The sequence below is a fragment of the Tupaia chinensis genome, unplaced genomic scaffold (genome assembly GCF_000334495.1).
Source record: "Tupaia chinensis unplaced genomic scaffold, TupChi_1.0 Scaffold000493_1, whole genome shotgun sequence".
NCBI lineage: Eukaryota > Metazoa > Chordata > Mammalia > Scandentia > Tupaiidae > Tupaia > Tupaia belangeri.
In genome coordinates this window covers 2,736,570-2,755,853 of record NW_006160005.1, presented here as the reverse complement: position 1 = coordinate 2,755,853, position 19,284 = coordinate 2,736,570, and the positions used below count along the sequence as shown (strand labels likewise).

The 19,284-nt window shown below is 40.8% G+C and overlaps 1 protein-coding gene across 3 annotated transcripts in view; it reads left to right on the top strand.

Moving 5' to 3' along the window:
• The window catches only part of MYH2 (myosin heavy chain 2), a 31,866-nt gene that overhangs the window by 6,855 nt on the left and 5,727 nt on the right, over positions 1-19,284 (top strand). Inside the window, exons 9-32 of one of the 3 annotated variants that reach the window (XM_027774909.1) lie at positions 1,464-1,567; positions 2,136-2,274; positions 3,058-3,176; positions 3,266-3,415; positions 4,807-4,977; positions 5,106-5,405; positions 6,097-6,171; positions 6,998-7,085; positions 7,174-7,291; positions 9,234-9,357; positions 9,443-9,579; positions 12,383-12,638; positions 14,081-14,323; positions 14,434-14,610; positions 14,694-14,839; positions 14,922-15,012; positions 15,099-15,488; positions 16,099-16,225; positions 16,885-17,003; positions 17,137-17,333; positions 18,307-18,490; positions 18,568-18,733; positions 18,834-18,958; positions 19,106-19,284. The exon at positions 19,106-19,284 is cut by the window's right edge and continues 160 nt beyond it. In XM_027774909.1, coding sequence (XP_027630710.1) covers positions 1,464-1,567; positions 2,136-2,274; positions 3,058-3,176; positions 3,266-3,415; positions 4,807-4,977; positions 5,106-5,405; positions 6,097-6,171; positions 6,998-7,085; positions 7,174-7,291; positions 9,234-9,357; positions 9,443-9,579; positions 12,383-12,638; positions 14,081-14,323; positions 14,434-14,610; positions 14,694-14,839; positions 14,922-15,012; positions 15,099-15,488; positions 16,099-16,225; positions 16,885-17,003; positions 17,137-17,333; positions 18,307-18,490; positions 18,568-18,733; positions 18,834-18,958; positions 19,106-19,284 — 3,925 coding nt within the window. Of the gene's footprint in view, positions 1-1,463; positions 1,568-2,135; positions 2,275-3,057; positions 3,177-3,265; positions 3,416-4,806; positions 4,978-5,105; positions 5,416-6,094; positions 6,172-6,997; positions 7,086-7,173; positions 7,292-9,233; positions 9,358-9,442; positions 9,580-12,382; positions 12,639-14,080; positions 14,324-14,433; positions 14,611-14,693; positions 14,840-14,921; positions 15,013-15,098; positions 15,489-16,098; positions 16,226-16,884; positions 17,004-17,136; positions 17,334-18,306; positions 18,491-18,567; positions 18,734-18,833; positions 18,959-19,105 lie in introns of all 3 variants that reach the window. The other 2 variants (XM_027774908.1, XM_027774907.1) reach the window with 2 other exon arrangements.

Here is a 19,284-nt window from a genome sequence, read left to right as displayed (position 1 = left end):
TTTCCCTCTCACTCTCTCTCTGTTCAAATTAAAAAATAATAATAACAAGTGAAATTAAATAAATAAGTAAATAATTCTTAAAACAACAACAAAAACATGGGGAATGTAGAGCCAGCAGATGGCATAGCAGTTAGATCGCTGAACTTCCACATGGCCAACCATGGTTTGAGTCCTGGGCCTAGGAGCTTGAAACTCACACAGGATGTGTGTGTGTATGCATGCCCAATATCCAAGAGGAGAATGGAAGAGAAGGGATTGTGGCATGGCCATCCACCTGGAGGGTGATTTCTCACTTTCTCTCTCACTGTCTCTGTCTTTCTCTCTCTCTCTCACAAGCATAAGTGTCCTAAGGCAAAAACCTCTAAAAAAAGCTTGTTGTATTGAATCAGAAATTGGAAATACTCATTATTGGACAGGGTTTTGACTGGAATGTCATATTTGAAGATTAATCAGAAAACTATGGAACTAAGGTGGATCTCAAGTAAGCCAACAGAAGCTCTTAGAAAGATGGCCTGGCAGCATAAATAGTTCTGCCTGGCAGAGAGGATTAGAGAAGATATATGAAAGAGTTTATAACATAAAATAACCTGGACTTTTCCAGCCCATTGTAATCAGTAGAGATCGCAAAAGAGCAATCACACCAGAGGATTATCTTGAGAAAGACGTTGAAGGCAGAAAAAGAGACTGATCTTTGCTAGCAGATGGTATATCACAGAATACTTGGTAGGCAGGGCTGAATTGAGAAGTTTTTGTGTGACTTTTGTGCAGGGCATTTGCTTTTCTAACTTGAGTAGTTGAGAGATTTTTGCTATAGGGCGCGTGCACTCGCCAGGAAGACAGAGAGAGACAGAGAGACAGAACGCGAGAAATAACTCCCCAGGGAGGATGGCCATGCCACAATCCTGTCTCCTCGGGATCTTGGGCACGCAGGCGCATGTGCCCAGCATGGGTTTAAGCCACCTAGTCCAGGACTTGAACCATGGTCAACTACATGGGAGTCCTCAGCGACATCGCCATTATGCTAACTGCTGGTCCCATATTTTTTCAAAAATATTTAAAACCATACTGTTAGTGTTGTTATAGTCACAAACAAAATTATACAAAGTTATAAGAAATATTTTGAACATTATCTTTAAAATTCAGTATTTAGAAATTTTGAAAGTTATTTACTGTCAAGAACTATGAAGTATGAGCAAAAAATTTTTGATATGTAAAGTAAATGTGGAAAATGTAAAAATGAATAAATGAAAAAAAAAACCTCTTAAAAAATGGGGAATGTTAGGAGAAACTATGATATAAACTTTGAGGTGTTTGAGGTGGTGCTCAATATCCTCAGAATGCCCTTGCAGTACCCATCAAGCATCTTTTAACCAAGCAAGATCGAGTGCCTTGGAGTTTGTCTAAATTTTTTTCTCAATGAACAGAATGATGATGCCTACCTTTGCTCTGTTCCTTGTGCTTAGAAATGCTTCTGATTACCACAAACCCATATGATTACCCATTCGTCAGTCAAGGGGAGATCAGTGTGGCCAGCATTGATGATCAGGAAGAACTGATAGCCACAGATGTAAGTAGAATATAAGAATTAGAATTATTATGGTGGGTCAGTGAAATGGCCCATTGGGATGCTCAGTCTCTAGAAATAACAAAGGAAGATGCAAAGATTAGTGTGGATGTGGCCCTGGGAGTCAAATGAAAAGATCAAGATGTGTCTCTATGTCTTACTCTCCCTAATAGCCTTCTAAAAATCTGTCATCTCCAAATTTACTAAGCATTTTGGTGTTTTTTTTTTTTGTTTTTTTTTGTTTTGTTTTTTTTTTGTAATCTACAGGCATTAGATTCCTCTTACCTCTCGAAATAACAAGTTCCTTAAGTTTAGCATCCTCGTTCTCTACATCCAATGAATATTGAATCCTCACAGGGTATGCACCTGTAATGCTAATGCTCTGTGCTGGCCTTTGGTTGGCCAAATCTCTCTCTATGCCTAATCTAAGAGGTTCCCTGTCCTCCATTACTACTGGTATAATGGTTTCCTCAGTTTGATTGCAAGTCAGGAATGGGGAACTAAATTATTAATATTAATAGTAAGTGTATGGATCCCTATCTAACAGTAATCCTTTCGGTTATATTGACAGACTGCTATTGATATTTTGGGCTTTACCAATGAAGAAAAAGTGTCCATTTACAAGCTTACAGGGGCTGTGATGCATTATGGGAACATGAAATTCAAACAAAAGCAGCGTGAGGAGCAAGCTGAGCCAGATGGCACTGAAGGTATCACCTACGTCATCCTCCCAATATAATGTATATTCAAAAAGTATATTTTTAACCTAGTACCCATGAGTTTTCCTAGAACAGAAAAGTTCACTTTCATGAGTTGAGTTTGAAAGTAGAGGGGCCAACAGGTGCCGTGGTGGTTAAGGGTGCTGAACTCCCACATGGCCGACTGTGGTTCTAGTCCTGGACCTGATGGCTTGCTTTCTCACTTTCTCCTCCCGCCCCCTGGGAAAATTAAAATAATTAAACACAGTTAAATAAAATCATTTAAAAAGTAAATAAATTAAAAAATGAAGTGTATGTAAATAAGGGTATGGCAGACAGCTCAGTTTGAGTCACAGACCCAAAGGCTTAAAAAACATTCCAGGCATGTTTGTGTTCATGCCCAACATCTCAAGAGGAGAATGGAGGAAAAGGGACTGTAGCATGGTCCTCTCCCCGAGGGGGTAGTGCTTTCTTACTTTTCTCTTTCTTTCTCTCTGTGTCTCTAATGAGCAGATGCACCCAATAGCAAACTATATATATATATATATATATGTGTGTGTGTGTGTGTGTAAATAATGTATATAATAATATAATATGGGCACTGGGTAGATGTTTCTTATCATTCCTGAAGTTCATTAGCACTAAACCCATAGTTCTTGAACATAGTGAAAAAATGGGCACTAATACTTGTAAAGATAGAATGAAACACTGCACAAAATGGCTGTACCCTAAAAAAATATTTTTAAGAAAGTAGGTTTCTTTGGGTCATATAACATTGTTCTTCCTCCCTTTTAGTTGCTGACAAGGCAGCCTATCTCCAGAGTCTGAACTCTGCTGACCTGCTCAAAGCCCTCTGCTACCCCAGGGTCAAGGTCGGCAATGAGTATGTCACCAAAGGCCAGACTGTAGAGCAGGTAGGTACATAATTTACATTAACCTCCAAGGTTGAAAGCATTTTTACAGTCCTCTAATAACCTCAAGAGTTATATCTTTGTCTTTCAAGGTGTACAATGCAGTGGGTGCTCTGGCCAAAGCCATCTATGAGAAGATGTTCCTGTGGATGGTCACCCGCATCAACCAGCAGCTGGACACCAAGCAGCCCAGGCAGTACTTCATCGGGGTCCTGGACATCGCTGGCTTTGAGATCTTTGACGTGAGTTGGTAGCTGTCTGGTGAGAGGACTTTACAGTAAGGCCATGGAAATATCAATAAGAAGGAATCTATAAATATTATGACTTTTTCTTGCCACTGTCAACCTTATGTGAAGACTTAAAAGAGAGTGCTCAGGCAGCTACTAATCATTTATAGAAATGGCAATTCCACTTCTTTGAATAACAATGAACTTAATGAGGACCTTTTTAATATGTTATGTGATCCAAAAGGAGTTATAAATTAGCTTGGTATAGTAGGGAAGCTTTAAACATCTCACAAAGTGAAGTTGACATAAAATATCTAGTAAAGACCAGTGTGGCATGGTGGTTAAGGTGAATGGGTGCCATGTGTGCATGTGCATGCATGCCCCAAATCCCAAAAGACGGGAGAAGTGGAAGAGGAGATTGTGATGTGGCTGTCCCCTGTGGGAGGTGCTTTTCACTTTTCCTCTCTTTCTGTCTCCCTGTCTTTTTCTGGCAAGCACACACGCCCTCTGGCAAAATTAAAAAAAAAAAAAATCAAAGTAAATGTGTGCCATTTCTAATATGCCTTAAATATATCATGGAGAAATTATACAGAAATACTTACATGGACAAAAAAGGGCTGAGATAAGGTTGATCATTTAATTAATAAATACCATTAGTGTTAAGTTTGTGAATGTGATATTGTGAAATAAAAACTCACATTTGATTATAAAATACATTTTTCTTGCATATAGTTTTTAAGAAGTTTATCTTTTTCTACTTATAAAAACAAAATTTGGACATTACAAAATATACAGGAAAGCCTGGAAAAAGATTCCACATAATTTCCCTATTTATATCTAGTTAATGTTGACATTTTGGTGGTGGTGGATTTTTTTTTTTAATATAAGTATGTGTTAGCATACTGTGTGTAATATTTGTTACTTTTTTTTTTTCATTTCACACTAAAGAATCACAGAGGGTAGCAATTGTTGCTCACTCAAAATGCTGACTAGGGTCGTTTCCATGCAACATTGACTCTTCCCAGTCAGTTTCTCATGGGTTACAAGTTGACTCTCTAATGCGTCCACAGGAAACTATTGACCCTCTAGCAAAAAGTAGAGGATAAGAAGGATGATTTAGTAAGAACTCAGGAAAATGCATGGGTAAACTTAAGCAAACGCAGAAAAAGAATATTACTTGTGATGGGATTTTCAGTAAAATGGCAGTAGAGAAAACTGTAGATTTCACATACCCTCAAATCTTCCACACTTTTCACTTTTTATTTCAAAGGGTTGCTTTAGTCCTATGATTATGACATCTATAATCTAAAGGCTTTTGTACACATATTTCAAAGTTAAAATCTCCTGTATATTAAAAAAAATGCTCAGTTTGCTTAAGAGAGAAGTAAGCACATCTGTTCATTTAGTTCAACAGCCTGGAGCAGCTGTGCATCAACTTCACCAACGAGAAACTGCAACAGTTTTTCAACCACCACATGTTCGTGCTGGAGCAGGAGGAGTACAAGAAGGAAGGCATCGAGTGGACGTTCATTGACTTCGGGATGGACCTGGCTGCCTGCATCGAGCTCATCGAGAAGGTCTGATTTGCCTTTCAGAAACCATGTTTTATGACAACTATATAATTCATCACATCTTATTTTAATTCTATAGGCAGAGAAAAATGCTTAAATAGAAGAGCAATGTCCTGTTATGGTCTACTTTTCAGCCCATGGGCATCTTCTCCATCCTGGAAGAGGAGTGCATGTTCCCCAAGGCAACAGACACTTCCTTCAAGAACAAGCTGTATGAACAGCACCTGGGCAAGTCTGCCAACTTCCAGAAGCCTAAAGTTGTCAAAGGCAAGGCTGAGGCCCACTTCTCCCTGATTCACTATGCTGGCACTGTGGACTACAACATTACTGGCTGGCTGGACAAGAACAAGGACCCTCTGAATGAGACCGTGGTCGGGCTGTACCAGAAGTCTTCAATGAAAACTCTAGCCTTCCTCTTCTCTGGGGCTCAATCTGTTGAAGCAGGTAATGCACAATAACACTTTCTCTAGGTATTCAACTGTGATGGTAGGTGAAGGCTGGTGATCTCATAGCACTGGCAAGAGAGTTGCAGGTCATACCTCTTGTTCCTCCAAGAATTGAGTAGGTAGGCTGCATTGCAATTAGACACGTGTAATTGCCACACTACTGACCGGGGTCTCTTACTGCAAAGGAACAGAGAGCAACTAGCAGGCTCTCAGCCAATTCAATGTCTCAGCTTCTGTGATTATCTCCTGCTTCCTCCTCTACCTCTGCTAGATATTGAGGATCTGGTGATATTTATGGCAACGTTGTGACAAACTTCTGCCTCTCAATACAATTAGATTTTCAGGAAAGTCATGATGTATTTTCCGATGTTTTTCTATGCAAAAATGCATTATGACTTTCCAAACAACTCAATAGCTTCTATTGACGAGTTGGTGTGTGCCCAAATGTCATAATATTAGGGAGTCCATCTCCTTATGATATATGGTAATAACCCTTTGTTTCATTTCCCAGTGGAGAAAGAATTACCGAAAAGTAAAAGCCAACTTAGTGGAAAATTAAGATTAATTCAGGCCCAAACAGAGAGACAAATAGGATAAGAACACACTCCTCTAAATGAGCTGAACTCACAAATAGGCAAATCTAATTTGAGTGACACTTTTTCTTCTTTTCTATCCAGAGGCAAGTGGTGGTGGGGCCAAGAAAGGTGGAAAGAAGAAGGGCTCTTCTTTCCAGACCGTGTCTGCCCTTTTCAGAGTAAGGAAGAAACTGTTCTTGACAGTCCCTCGGTATTTCGGGAATTTATTTTAAAAGCACAAGATCTTCTTTCCATGAGTCATTTAGAAAAGGACTGATAGTAACTAAGGGCTTCTGTTGACCTGACTTTGGAGAGATTTAAACCTACTTAGAAAGTATTAATTCACCTTGCATGCTAATAATGAAGGATGCTTGATAAAAAAATTTATTTACAAAAATACTCTATCATGCCTAATCTAACTGAGTCATGAAATGAGCAGTGGCATGTATGCAGAGACCAAAAGATCCCAGTCAGACCAATGAATCCAGCAGCTAACTTACAGTGAAACTAACGTGGTACTTTTCCAGCCAATTCTCAGTTGGAACTGCTTAGATTGTTTCCTTATTGGTCATCTTCATGTCCTATAAGTTGATAGAGCTGGAAAGGGGAAGTTCTATGTATGAAAAAAAGCCCAAATGTGATACACGGTTGCATTTCCTCACTGGAGAACTATGGCATTCAGGAGAAAAATGAGTGGCCCTCTAGCCTGGGAAGGCAATGACTTCGGAAATGTCATTGGAGAGCCAGGGACCAGGGTAGGAAGGATGGAGTTGGGATAAATGGGGAAAAAAGCATGTGTCAGGCTGCTTTGTATGTATAACTCCTGCCAACGCAAGTATAGAATGAAAGGCTAAGGAGAAGCATTCTCAGGAGAAGCATTCAAAGAATTGTTACCTTAAATAAAAATGGTCCATACCGGACATTCAGCTCAGAATAGATATTCATTTCATAGTCATGGCCAAGTGCTCAAAGTCTGAGATAACACATTTTTTCCTGATTCTATAGGAGAATTTGAACAAGCTGATGACCAACCTCAGGAGTACCCATCCTCATTTTGTGAGGTGTATCATCCCCAATGAGACTAAAACCCCCGGTAAGAAGTTCTAGAATGAAAGTACAAAGCATGACTAATGCACTTCATTTTTAATAACTCCTTGGTGAAATGAACATGTCTTCTTCAGGGGCCATGGAGCATGAACTCGTCCTGCACCAGCTGCGGTGTAACGGTGTGCTGGAGGGCATCCGCATCTGCAGGAAAGGATTCCCCAGCAGGATCCTTTATGCAGACTTCAAACAGAGGTCAGGAACTATGGCATTCAGGAGAAAAATGAGTGGCCCTCTAGCCTGGGAAGGCAATGACTTCGGAAATGTCATTGGAGAGCCAGGGACCAGGGTAGGAAGGATGGAGTTGGGATAAATGGGGAAAAAAGCATGTGTCAGGCTGCTTTGTATGTATAACTCCTGCCAACGCAAGTATAGAATGAAAGGCTAAGGAGAAGCATTCTCAGGAGAAGCATTCAAAGAATTGTTACCTTAAATAAAAATGGTCCATACCGGACATTCAGCTCAGAATAGATATTCATTTCATAGTCATGGCCAAGTGCTCAAAGTCTGAGATAACACATTTTTTCCTGATTCTATAGGAGAATTTGAACAAGCTGATGACCAACCTCAGGAGTACCCATCCTCATTTTGTGAGGTGTATCATCCCCAATGAGACTAAAACCCCCGGTAAGAAGTTCTAGAATGAAAGTACAAAGCATGACTAATGCACTTCATTTTTAATAACTCCTTGGTGAAATGAACATGTCTTCTTCAGGGGCCATGGAGCATGAACTCGTCCTGCACCAGCTGCGGTGTAACGGTGTGCTGGAGGGCATCCGCATCTGCAGGAAAGGATTCCCCAGCAGGATCCTTTATGCAGACTTCAAACAGAGGTCAGTCTCTCCTAACTATAGCATATTATCAAGTTTAGTAGGACCACATTTAATGGAAGCAAAACAATTTAATCACTGTGCAGAATTTTCTTGGATTTACCAAGCTTCTAGCTTAGCTCACAAATGTATACATTAACTTCAGGAATTATAAAAACTATCTTTTTGAGTGTATAATATGTCTGGATTATCTCATTTGATCCTCACAAAAGTCTAACAGAGGTTAAGTACTATCCAAAATCTCATTTAATGGCTGAATAAGATGAGGTTCACAGATACTAAGTTACTTTTCCAAAGTCACATGATTACTAAGTGGCTAAATTAGAAACTCTTCCACACATGTAGACCTACAGAAAAGTCCTTTTCTGTTACTTCTTTCAGTATTGTCTATCTTCTATCTTTTATTTCGCAGGCATTAGTTTCCCAGAAACAAAAGGGACATTTCACAGTAATGCTCATCAGGTCCTTTCCCTCTTCTATAGACAAACCCTTCTTGATAATCAAAAGTTGAAGGAAGGAGAAGGAGCTGAGTGGCAACTCAAGGAGTTAGGTTTCTCCTAAATTTAGGCCTGGTGGAGTTGCAAGAAAATCCCAATGTTCAAGATCTAAGGCAGCCCAAAACTTAACTTTGGGTAATTAGGACAGTTTCCCATACCTAAACTGTACCTTCTAAAACATTCCTCAATAAAATATAACTTTCATGGACTCAGGAGTTTAAAATGCAAATACATCCAATAAGGATAATACATTACTTTTTTTTTTTTTTAAGATTTTTATAGGGCATGTGTATTCACCAGAGAGTGAGAGAAAGAGAGAGAGGGACAGTGAGAGGGAAAGTAAGAAATCACTCCCTGTTGGGGGTGGCCATACTGTGATCCCTTCTCCATTCTCCTCCAAGGGTTTTGGGCACACATGCACACACACCTGGTGTGATTCTCAAGCCACTGGGCCCAGGACTTGAACCATGGTTGGCCATGTGAGAGTTCAGAACCTTAACCACTATACAACCTGCTGGCCCTAACACATTACATTTTATTGATCATCTCACCCTAACGTGAACAAGACTATAGACTACTATCCTAGAAAGAGGGTCTGGTGAGATGGAAAAGAAAGTTGCAAGTATGAGGAAAGAGCAAATGAAGTCGATACTGAGCCAATAGGTAGTGACCACTAATGTAAACATGTTCTCCCTATGAAGAAAGAGTAATTGTCATAGTGCTATGATTTTTTAATAGATCATTTAATATTCAGTCACTAATTGTGTCACCAGTAAACCAAGTTTTTAAAACCTGTATTTACTTTAACAGATACAAGGTATTAAACGCCAGTGCTATCCCCGAAGGACAGTACATTGACAGCAAGAAGGCTTCCGAGAAACTCCTTGCGTCCATCGACATCGACCACACCCAATACAAATTTGGTCACACCAAGGTAGTATCTCCAAATCCTGCCTGATGCTATTCTCATCCCTTTGAACTGACGTATAGTTTCTGATGTGCACCTTATCTATGTGCAGGTCTTTTTCAAAGCTGGTCTTCTGGGGCTCCTGGAGGAGATGAGAGATGACAAGCTGGCCCAGATAATTACCCGAACCCAGGCCAGGTGCAGAGGGTTCTTGGCAAGAGTGGAGTACCAGAAGATGGTGGAGAGAAGGTATAGGAACATGGTTTACTCACACCTTTCTCCTAAAAACATTTGAGGTGGCTTAAAATTAAGACTCACCAGTGACACACACACCTAACTAAAAAGGAATAAAAGTGAGATAGACAGGAAAGTGGGATATACATGTGCCAGAAAACGTAAGGTGGGAATTATCACCATGGAATACTTTGAGCGAATGAAAAATTGAGATGTATAAAATGTGCACAGTTCTTAAATAACAAAACAAAATTCACTAGCAAGTAAGCAGAGACAAACTTTGGCTCTAGAACTTGGCTCCAATATGGATTTATTGGATAGATCATCAAACAAGGAACTTTGAACTGCATGGCAGACAATATTTTCAAGAAGAGTTTTGGGCCAGCAGATGGCATAGTGGTTTATTGCTGAACTTCCACATGGCCTATCACAGTTCAAGTTCTGGACTCAGTGCCTTGAAAATCATGCCAGATGTGTGTGTGTGAGTGCTCAAGATCCCCGAAGGAGAATGGTAGAGAAGGGACTGTGGCATGGCCATCCCCCCTGGGAATGATTTCTCACTTTCCCTCTCATTGTCTCCATCTCTCTCTCTCTCCAGTGAGTACATGCAAAAATCTTTTTTTTTTTTTTGAGAGGTTTTTCGCTATAGGGTGCGTGTGCTTGCCAGACAGAGACATAGAGACAGCAAGAGAGAAATCACCTCCGGGAGGGATGGTCACGCCGCAATCCCTTCTCCTCCATTCTCCTCTCGGGATCTTGGGCACACATGCACACACGCCCGGCGTGAGTTTTAAGCCACCAGGTCCGGGACGTGAACCGCGGTTGACTACGTGGGAGTCCAGCGACATAGCCATTACACTAACTGCTGGTTCCCTGCAAAAATCTTTTTTTAAAAAAAAAAGAGTAATTTTGTATAGAATGTAATAGAAACAACTTCTTTCACTTGATCATTTCTATTATAAAATTGTCATGATTTAAAATATTAAGGACACTGATCTGTGATTTTTTTTTCAGTAAGTTAATATAATTTCACCAAGGCATATAGCCTTCTGATTACCCAAGTAGATTCAAGAACAGAGTTAGAAAACTATGAAGTCAAGCATCTCAAACTCCAGGATACATATAACCAGGGTCCCTAATAAGAACTGCCTTTTCCATTGCTACCTTATGTCTACACAAATATGTGTGTGTAAACATATGATTTACATGAAACAGATTTTATTTTTATTTTATATTTATAATTGAGCTAATATTTTCTATTGTATACTATTTTATTAAAAGTAATAAACTTTGGGGCCAGCAGGTGGTATGGTGGTTAGGGTGTTGGACTCCCACATGGCTGAGTCCTGCACCTGGTAGTTTGCTTTCTCACTTTCTTTCTCTTTCTCTGTCTCGCTCTATATATGTGCTCTATTAAAAATATATAATAATAATAAATAAAATTTAAAAATAATTTCAAAAACAATAATAATAATAATAATAATAAATTTTGGCCATGACCCATGATATAAACATATATTTAGGTAGCTATCTACACATGAGGATAATTAAATATTTTTAAATTTTAAAATAATTTTGATGAAAGTAAATGTGGTATTGCAGAATGGAATGCAAAATCAAATTGGACTGGTCTGAGGTGTATTTCATGTTGGGTAAATTCTCTCTACAAGCTAAATGATGTATAACAAGGGAGTGTATAAAAATAAATAAAATAAATATATAAGGGGGGAGAGAGAGAGGAAGAGGGAGAGAGAAAGAGAGAGAAAGTGAAAAAGCAAGTCACCAGGTCCAAAACTCGAACCACAGTCAGCCATGTGGGAGTCCAGCACCTTTACCACACCACCTGCTGATCCCTAAATCAAATATTTTCAAAGAAATTTTGAGTTTTTTTCTTTTTTAAAAAAGAATTATTTAATTTTATTATTATTATTATTTTTCAAGTTTCCTGTAGAGCACGTGTGCTCACCATAGAAAGAGAAAAAGAAAGGGAAAATGAGAAAGCGATCTGCCACCTCCAGGACTCACACCACAGTTGGCCATGTGAAAATCCAGCACCATGCCACCTGTTGGCCCCAGAAGTTTATTTTCTTTCTTTCTTTCTTTCTTTTTTTTTTTGGAGAGGTTTTGCCATAGGGCACATGTGCTCACCAGAAAGACAGAGAGACAGAAAGCAAGAAATCACCTCCCAGGGGGGATGGGTATGCCACAATCCCTTCTCCTCTATTCTCTTCTTGGGATCTTGGGCACGCACGCACACGCACCCAGCATGAGTTTAACTCACCAGGTCTGGGACTCGTACCGCGGTCAACTACATGAGAATCCAGTGACATAGCCATTACGCTAACTGCTGGTCCCAAGTTTATTTTCTTTCAAGCCCATATTCCTCAAAGGTCAGTGTTCCCCTTCACTGCCCCTAGTGGTGTTAGTAGGAATGTTTGAGAAGCACTGATATAGTACACTGACTCTCATAGGATGGTCCTTGGATTTGCATCAGCAGCATCTCTTGCAAAGTTGTTGAAAATACAAATTTTCAGGCGCCATCCCATATCTTTTCAATCTGAATCTCTGGAAGTGGGGTCCAGGAAGTAGTATTTTTAAAAAGTCCAATAGGCAGTTCAATGAATACCAAACCTTGAAAAGCAATGACGCAGAGACATGAGTATCTAGCAAGTCTCTATCATCTGAAATATAATTTTTTTCATCTCATTTGAATGCAAATGAAGAACAGAGCATGGGCAGAACCTTCAGCTCATGCTGTCAAAATTCCATCTCAACTCATCACCCACATCATACCTAATCTGAATCTAATACATTCCAGGGAGTCCATTTTCTGCATCCAGTACAATATCCGAGCCTTCATGAACGTCAAGCACTGGCCCTGGATGAAGCTCTTCTTCAAGATCAAGCCCCTCCTCAAGAGTGCGGAGACAGAGAAGGAGATGGCCACCATGAAGGAAGAGTTTCAGAAAACTAAAGATGAACTTGCCAAGTCAGAGGCAAAAAGGAAGGAATTGGAAGAAAAGATGGTGGCACTTTTGAAAGAAAAAAATGACTTGCAGCTCCAAGTTCAGGCTGTAAGTTGAGACATCATCCCCGGTACTGCTAGTCAAGATGCAAGTTCTATAACCTTGGCCACTGTGGGCACTGAGTTGAGTAGTCAGGATGGGAGACACTTAATGGAGGGAAAAGGTCAAAGTGCTCTGATGGCACCACTAAAGGTTCATACAGTCCTTCAGTGCCCAATAAACACCCCCTTCAATAGGGCCAGGGCAATGAAAGAACTGCCTGCCAGTTTTCTTTTAAACTTCCTTGAACTTAATTCTAGATGTCCATGAGTCTTCAATTATAATAGAGACAGCTGACAAATGGCAGTGTCTTGCATCAAATTTTATGGCGTTATTGTTTGTCATTGTCATAAAAATCTCAGACTCATTCTCTCCACTCCCCTCTCCACAATCCGTGTCCCACAAGTCACATCAGGATCGCCACATCAATACCAAAATTCCTCTGCCTACCTCCAATTCTCTCACATTCCATTAAGCCCACTCACTGGTCACTCCTGGACCAGTCATTTTAGAATTGTTTCCATCAACTCAGAAATGTAATTTATAAGATAGTCTTTCATTTGGGGCAAATCAAATTGGTCTGGGTATAATTTATTTATCACAAAATCATATTTTTTTCTGTGCAGATTGGTCTCTGCTGTCAAAATTGGACACTGTAATAATGCTTTCTTCTAGTTTACTGAAGGAAAAAGAACTCTTTTATCTTTTCTGCCCTCACTCCCTTCAAAGCTACTCTGACTTCTCTATCGTTGTCCACAGACATTTACTCAGAATTGATCCTACACCATAATATTCACTACATGGCTACAGAGACTGCATTTTATTCATTTAGTCAAAGACTGACTGATGAACATACATTTCGATGTCTCTCTCATTTCTTACCCATCCCAATTCCCTCAGTTGGCAACAAAAATGAAAATATCTCTTGATTATGTTCTGCCTCAACTTGAATTTAGGACATCCTAACTGGGATCATCCTCTAGTACTATAAAGAAAAATATCTTATTAGCAACCAAATCTTGAATTTGCCCTAGTAGTATGCTTCCCACACCCACCTCCTGCTCTTCTTTCCAATGAATTGATTTCAGCAAGCCCAAAACCTATCTATCTCTCAAGGTCCAACTCAGCTACCACTTTGATGAAATCACCCCTGATCCAACATCTCTTATGCCACTAATTGTTTTCTACATTAATTGTAGCTTTTGAGAGAGAGGTTTTTTAATCTAAGTTGCATATATTCTTCTAAAGGAACAGGACAACAGCTGATACATTGTGGTTTTCCCACATGTGGAAAACTATTGCACACAGTAGGTGGTTCACAAAACAAAGGGTGTGAAGTAAGAAAAATTAATGAGTACAGAACTCCAAAGGACCAACTGCAGAATACTACGTTCTTATCATCGTAAACTATTTAATTCTCTTTCCGATTTTAATTTTGTTTACAATTCAAGGAAGCTGAAGGCTTGGCTGATGCAGAGGAAAGGTGCGACCAGCTGATCAAAACCAAAATCCAGCTCGAGGCCAAAATCAAAGAGGTGACTGAGAGAGCGGAGGACGAGGAGGAGATCAATGCTGAGCTGACCGCCAAGAAGAGGAAATTGGAGGATGAATGCTCAGAACTCAAGAAGGACATCGATGACCTGGAGCTGACGCTGGCCAAGGTTGAAAAGGAGAAGCATGCCACAGAGAACAAGGTATAAAATATATACAAGAAAAGTTTATAGGTTCTTAAATTAGGAAATAAAGCAGAAAACTGAATCTAACAAAATATAATATTTAATGCAAAGTGTTTTTATTTGCTAAGGTGAAAAACCTCACAGAAGAGATGGCTGGCCTGGATGAAAACATCGCAAAGCTGACCAAGGAGAAGAAGGCCCTCCAAGAGGCCCACCAGCAGACCCTGGATGACCTGCAGGCAGAAGAGGACAAAGTCAACACGCTGACCAAAGCCAAGATCAAGCTAGAACAGCAAGTGGATGACGTAAGTCTAGCATTATAAAGGAAATGTTCTTTTTCCTAAAGGAAGGTAAGCATTCCTTCTGACTCAACATTATTTCTGTTTAGCTTGAAGGGTCTTTGGAGCAAGAAAAGAAACTTCGCATGGACCTAGAAAGGGCTAAAAGGAAACTTGAGGGTGACTTGAAGTTGGCTCAAGAGTCCATAATGGACATTGAAAACGAGAAACAGCAACTTGATGAAAAGCTCAAAAAGTAAGTAGGAAAGAATTGTTTATAGATTTGCTTCCAGCGTTGGATATGGACTAAATCGTGTCCTTGGCTACTTTCCTAAAAGGAAAGAGTTTGAAATCAGCAATCTGCAAAGCAAGATTGAAGATGAACAGGCCCTTGGTATTCAGTTGCAGAAGAAGATCAAAGAATTGCAAGTAGGTAGCTGATTATCATCAGTCTGAATCAAAGAGACATATTAATGAAAAAGGAGCTGAGTTTGTTGGTTTTTCACCATTCCCAGGCCCGCATTGAGGAGCTAGAGGAAGAAATCGAGGCAGAGAGGGCCTCCAGGGCCAAAGCAGAGAAGCAGCGTTCCGACCTCTCCCGGGAACTGGAGGAGATCAGTGAGCGGCTGGAAGAGGCCGGCGGCGCCACTTCCGCTCAGATTGAGTTGAACAAGAAGCGGGAGGCTGAGTTCCAGAAAATGCGCAGGGACCTGGAGGAGGCCACCCTGCAGCACGAAGCCACCGCAGCCACCCTGAGGAAGAAGCACGCAGATAGCGTGGCTGAGCTCGGGGAGCAGATTGACAACCTGCAGAGGGTCAAGCAGAAGCTGGAGAAGGAGAAGAGCGAGATGAAGATGGAGATTGATGATCTCTCAAGCAATGTAGAAACGATCTCTAAAGCCAAGGTACTACGGATTCTGGGAAATCCTTATTAATGACAGTAAGCAGTTATGGACACATCGTAGTCTGCACAGGGCACTATATGCACATTAAATCATTTGCTATTTGCAGTAATTCAGGGAGGTCAGCAGAAAAACTATTATTTTTATTTTTTCCATTCAGCATAAGAAGAAACAGAAATTCAAAGAGACTAAGTGCACCATTAATAAATGAAAGCACTAACTTTTGAACATGGGTTATCTGTGTTCTCCAGATCTCCAATATTTTCAATTATCCAATAAGGAAAGGTGGTTCTTTATATATGAAAGTAATGAAGTATTATTGAATGTGCTTTAAAAAAATACAACTTTGGTAGAGAATATGCCATACAATTCTAATCTTAAAGTTAGAACATAACCTATAATTTTTCATATTAATATTGAACAGATTCATGGTTAGCTTTTAGAAAATACAAAAAAAATTCTTATATATCACATTGCCTATAAGAGAATTTGGTTTATTTTTATGTATCAAAATAAATCACTGTTTTATTTGAATCTGTTTGAGAAATTATAGCGACCGAGAAGATCATGCACTTTCAAGGCCCATTTCCTTCTTTCGCGGTTTCTTGTATAGGGGAACCTGGAGAAAATGTGCCGTACTCTGGAAGACCAGGTGAGTGAGCTTAAGACCAAGGAAGAAGAGCAGCAGCGGCTGATCAACGACCTGACCACACAGAGGGGACGCCTGCAGACCGAATCTGGTAATTCTCCCCTCTTCTGCGGTGCCTCAGAGCGGAGATGATGTGGTTAGGAACAAACGATTTGCTGATGTGAGAGCCTAATAAAAGCAACTGACAACAAGTATGATTCACTGAACAGCTCGGACTCCCATCCTCCGTGCAGGGTCATTGTGGGACAATGCTGGAGAGAAAGACTTCAAGTCAACTGGCTCAAGCTCTGTTCCACAGGGGACGCTGGGATAGGGTCACTCCAGTATAGACACGGGGCCTCAGTTTCAATCAAGTTTCCTATTTAGTTAGATAAGCGGAAACTAAATCCTAAGTTGGGCAATGGGCAGTCCCGTGTATCAAAGGTCTTCTGGAACTGAGACTATGTAGAATTGAATGGTTTTGTGCCTTCCTTGACATCACCAGGTTTCACACAATATCATGTGGCACTGAAAGAGTTAGTTATGGAGAGGACAGAAAGAATTTGAGCTGTATTTGTTCATTCAAATTAATATGCAAATTTCACAATAAAAATCATAAATCTGACGTTGAGCACAAAGATGCCAATAAAGAATTTGATTACTGATCACTCAGTTTCGGGCCAGGGTTAAGAGTTTTAACTTATTTCTAACATGGACTTGGAGAATATTTTCTTCACTTCATAAAATGGTGCCCTTCTTTTTGTCTGTCAGGTGAATTTTCACGCCAGCTCGATGAGAAAGAAGCTCTTGTGTCTCAGTTATCCAGGGGCAAACAAGCGTTCACTCAACAAATTGAGGAATTAAAGAGGCAACTGGAAGAGGAGATAAAGGTACTGTGAGCCTAAGACTTTTCTTTCCCCGTGACCTGTCCTTAAGTGGAGTCCATGACATCAGCTCTTAAAAGGTTTAGAAATTTAATAATTTGAAATGTCTAGTGAAATGAAGGTGTAACTGTCTCTATAGGCCAAGAACGCCCTGGCCCACGCCCTGCAGTCCTCCCGCCATGACTGTGACCTGCTGCGGGAACAGTACGAGGAGGAGCAGGAATCCAAGGCCGAGCTGCAGAGGGCGCTGTCCAAGGCCAACAGTGAGGTGGCCCAGTGGAGGACCAAATACGAGACGGATGCCATCCAGCGCACGGAGGAGCTGGAGGAGGCCAAGTATGGACATAGATTTGAATGGTTATGCAGGAAACTTTGTATATTGAACCAGAAAGAAATGGCCTTTGGAGATGCAGTGAACTAGACCACAAACACGCACTAATTAGCCTTTTTTTGTTGGTCACTATCAGGCCCTGAGAATAAGACATGAATTAAATACAGCAAACATGGTCCCTGCCCTACAGGCCAAATCATTACAGTTAGAGGACTTGTTGCTGTTTGTCACACACACTAAGCTCATTGTTTCCTCAGCATTTTGTACCTGCTGGTCCCTCTGTCTGGAACATCCCATTTGCAGATCTCCCTCTAGCTCACTCTCTGCCTTATTTATTTATTTATTTAAGCATGCATGCCAGAGGGTGAGCATGAGTGCACACATGAAAGAGAGAGAGAGAGTGATAGATCCCCAATGGGCTCTGGTCATGGCTCAGTCCGTCTTCCTTCAATTCTCCACCTCATCAGGATCCTGGGCATGTGTGCACGCCTGGCATGTTTTCAAGCAGTCTGGCTGGGACTGAACCCGTTGCAAACATGGGATCTACTTTTCTCTGTGCAATGTCTAACTGACACACCATGGGCTGGCTTTCTCCCTTCTTTCATATATTGACTCAGTGTTATCTCCTTAGGGAGGCCTTTCCTGGACACCTAGCATAGTTGCTCACTATTTACCCTATTTTATTTTTCTTCATTGTTCTTATATCTGCAGGTGACAGTATGCATTTTCCCACTTGTTTACTTATTATTAATCTTTATCCCTTGTTTGTGAGTTTTATCAGGCAAGGATCTTTTTTACGCTTGCCATTTTTCACTGTTGGGTAGCCCAGATCTGGTTCATAAAAGGAGTTTGTCAATATTTGTTGAATGGGTGAATGAATGAATAGCATTAATACGAAGTTTCTGATATTTTTCAGTGTAATAGTTCATCATTCTTACTGTTGTTCACTTCTCTCTAAAAACACATATAATCTTCTAGAAAGAAGCTGGCTCAGCGGCTACAGGCTGCCGAGGAGCACGTGGAAGCTGTGAACGCCAAATGTGCTTCCCTTGAGAAGACCAAGCAGAGGCTGCAGAATGAGGTGGAGGACCTGATGCTCGATGTGGAGAGGACGAACGCTGCCTGTGCAGCCCTGGACAAAAAGCAGAGGAACTTCGATAAGGTAATTCCCGCAGCACCCCCTGCTTTCTACTGCTTTCCTCTGTCCTTTACAGCAGGTAACCGATCTTGCTTTTTCAGATCCTGGCAGAATGGAAGCAGAAATATGAGGAAACCCATGCTGAGCTCGAGGCCTCCCAGAAGGAGGCCCGCTCCCTGGGCACAGAGCTGTTCAAGATGAAGAACGCCTATGAGGAATCATTGGATCAGCTGGAAACCCTGAAGCGAGAGAACAAAAACCTGCAGCGTGAGTCCCCTTTACTTTCAATCATCTGCGTGACCTAAGAGGATTTCTCTCCTATGTCATCTGTGAAATCTAATCCCTAACTGTGCTTTTACCTGAACAGAGGAGATTTCTGACCTCACGGAGCAGATTGCAGAAGGAGGGAAACGTATCCATGAGCTGGAGAAAATAAAGAAACAAGTGGAACAAGAAAAGTCTGAACTTCAGGCTGCTTTAGAAGAAGCAGAGGTATGAGACCAATTGTGCATTATAAATGAATATCGGGAATATTAAGCCCATCTGCATAGATTGAGTGATTAAAAAGATAGCACCTAAAATCTACGGTGCACAGAAAAATCTAATTGCCCTGCTAATGCCTCTCTTGCTCTCACTCAGGCATCTCTTGAACATGAAGAGGGGAAGATCCTGCGCATCCAGCTTGAGCTGAACCAGGTCAAGTCTGAAATCGATAGGAAAATTGCTGAGAAGGACGAGGAAATTGACCAGCTAAAGAGGAACCACATCAGAGTCGTGGAGTCGATGCAGAGCACACTCGACGCGGAGATCAGGAGCAG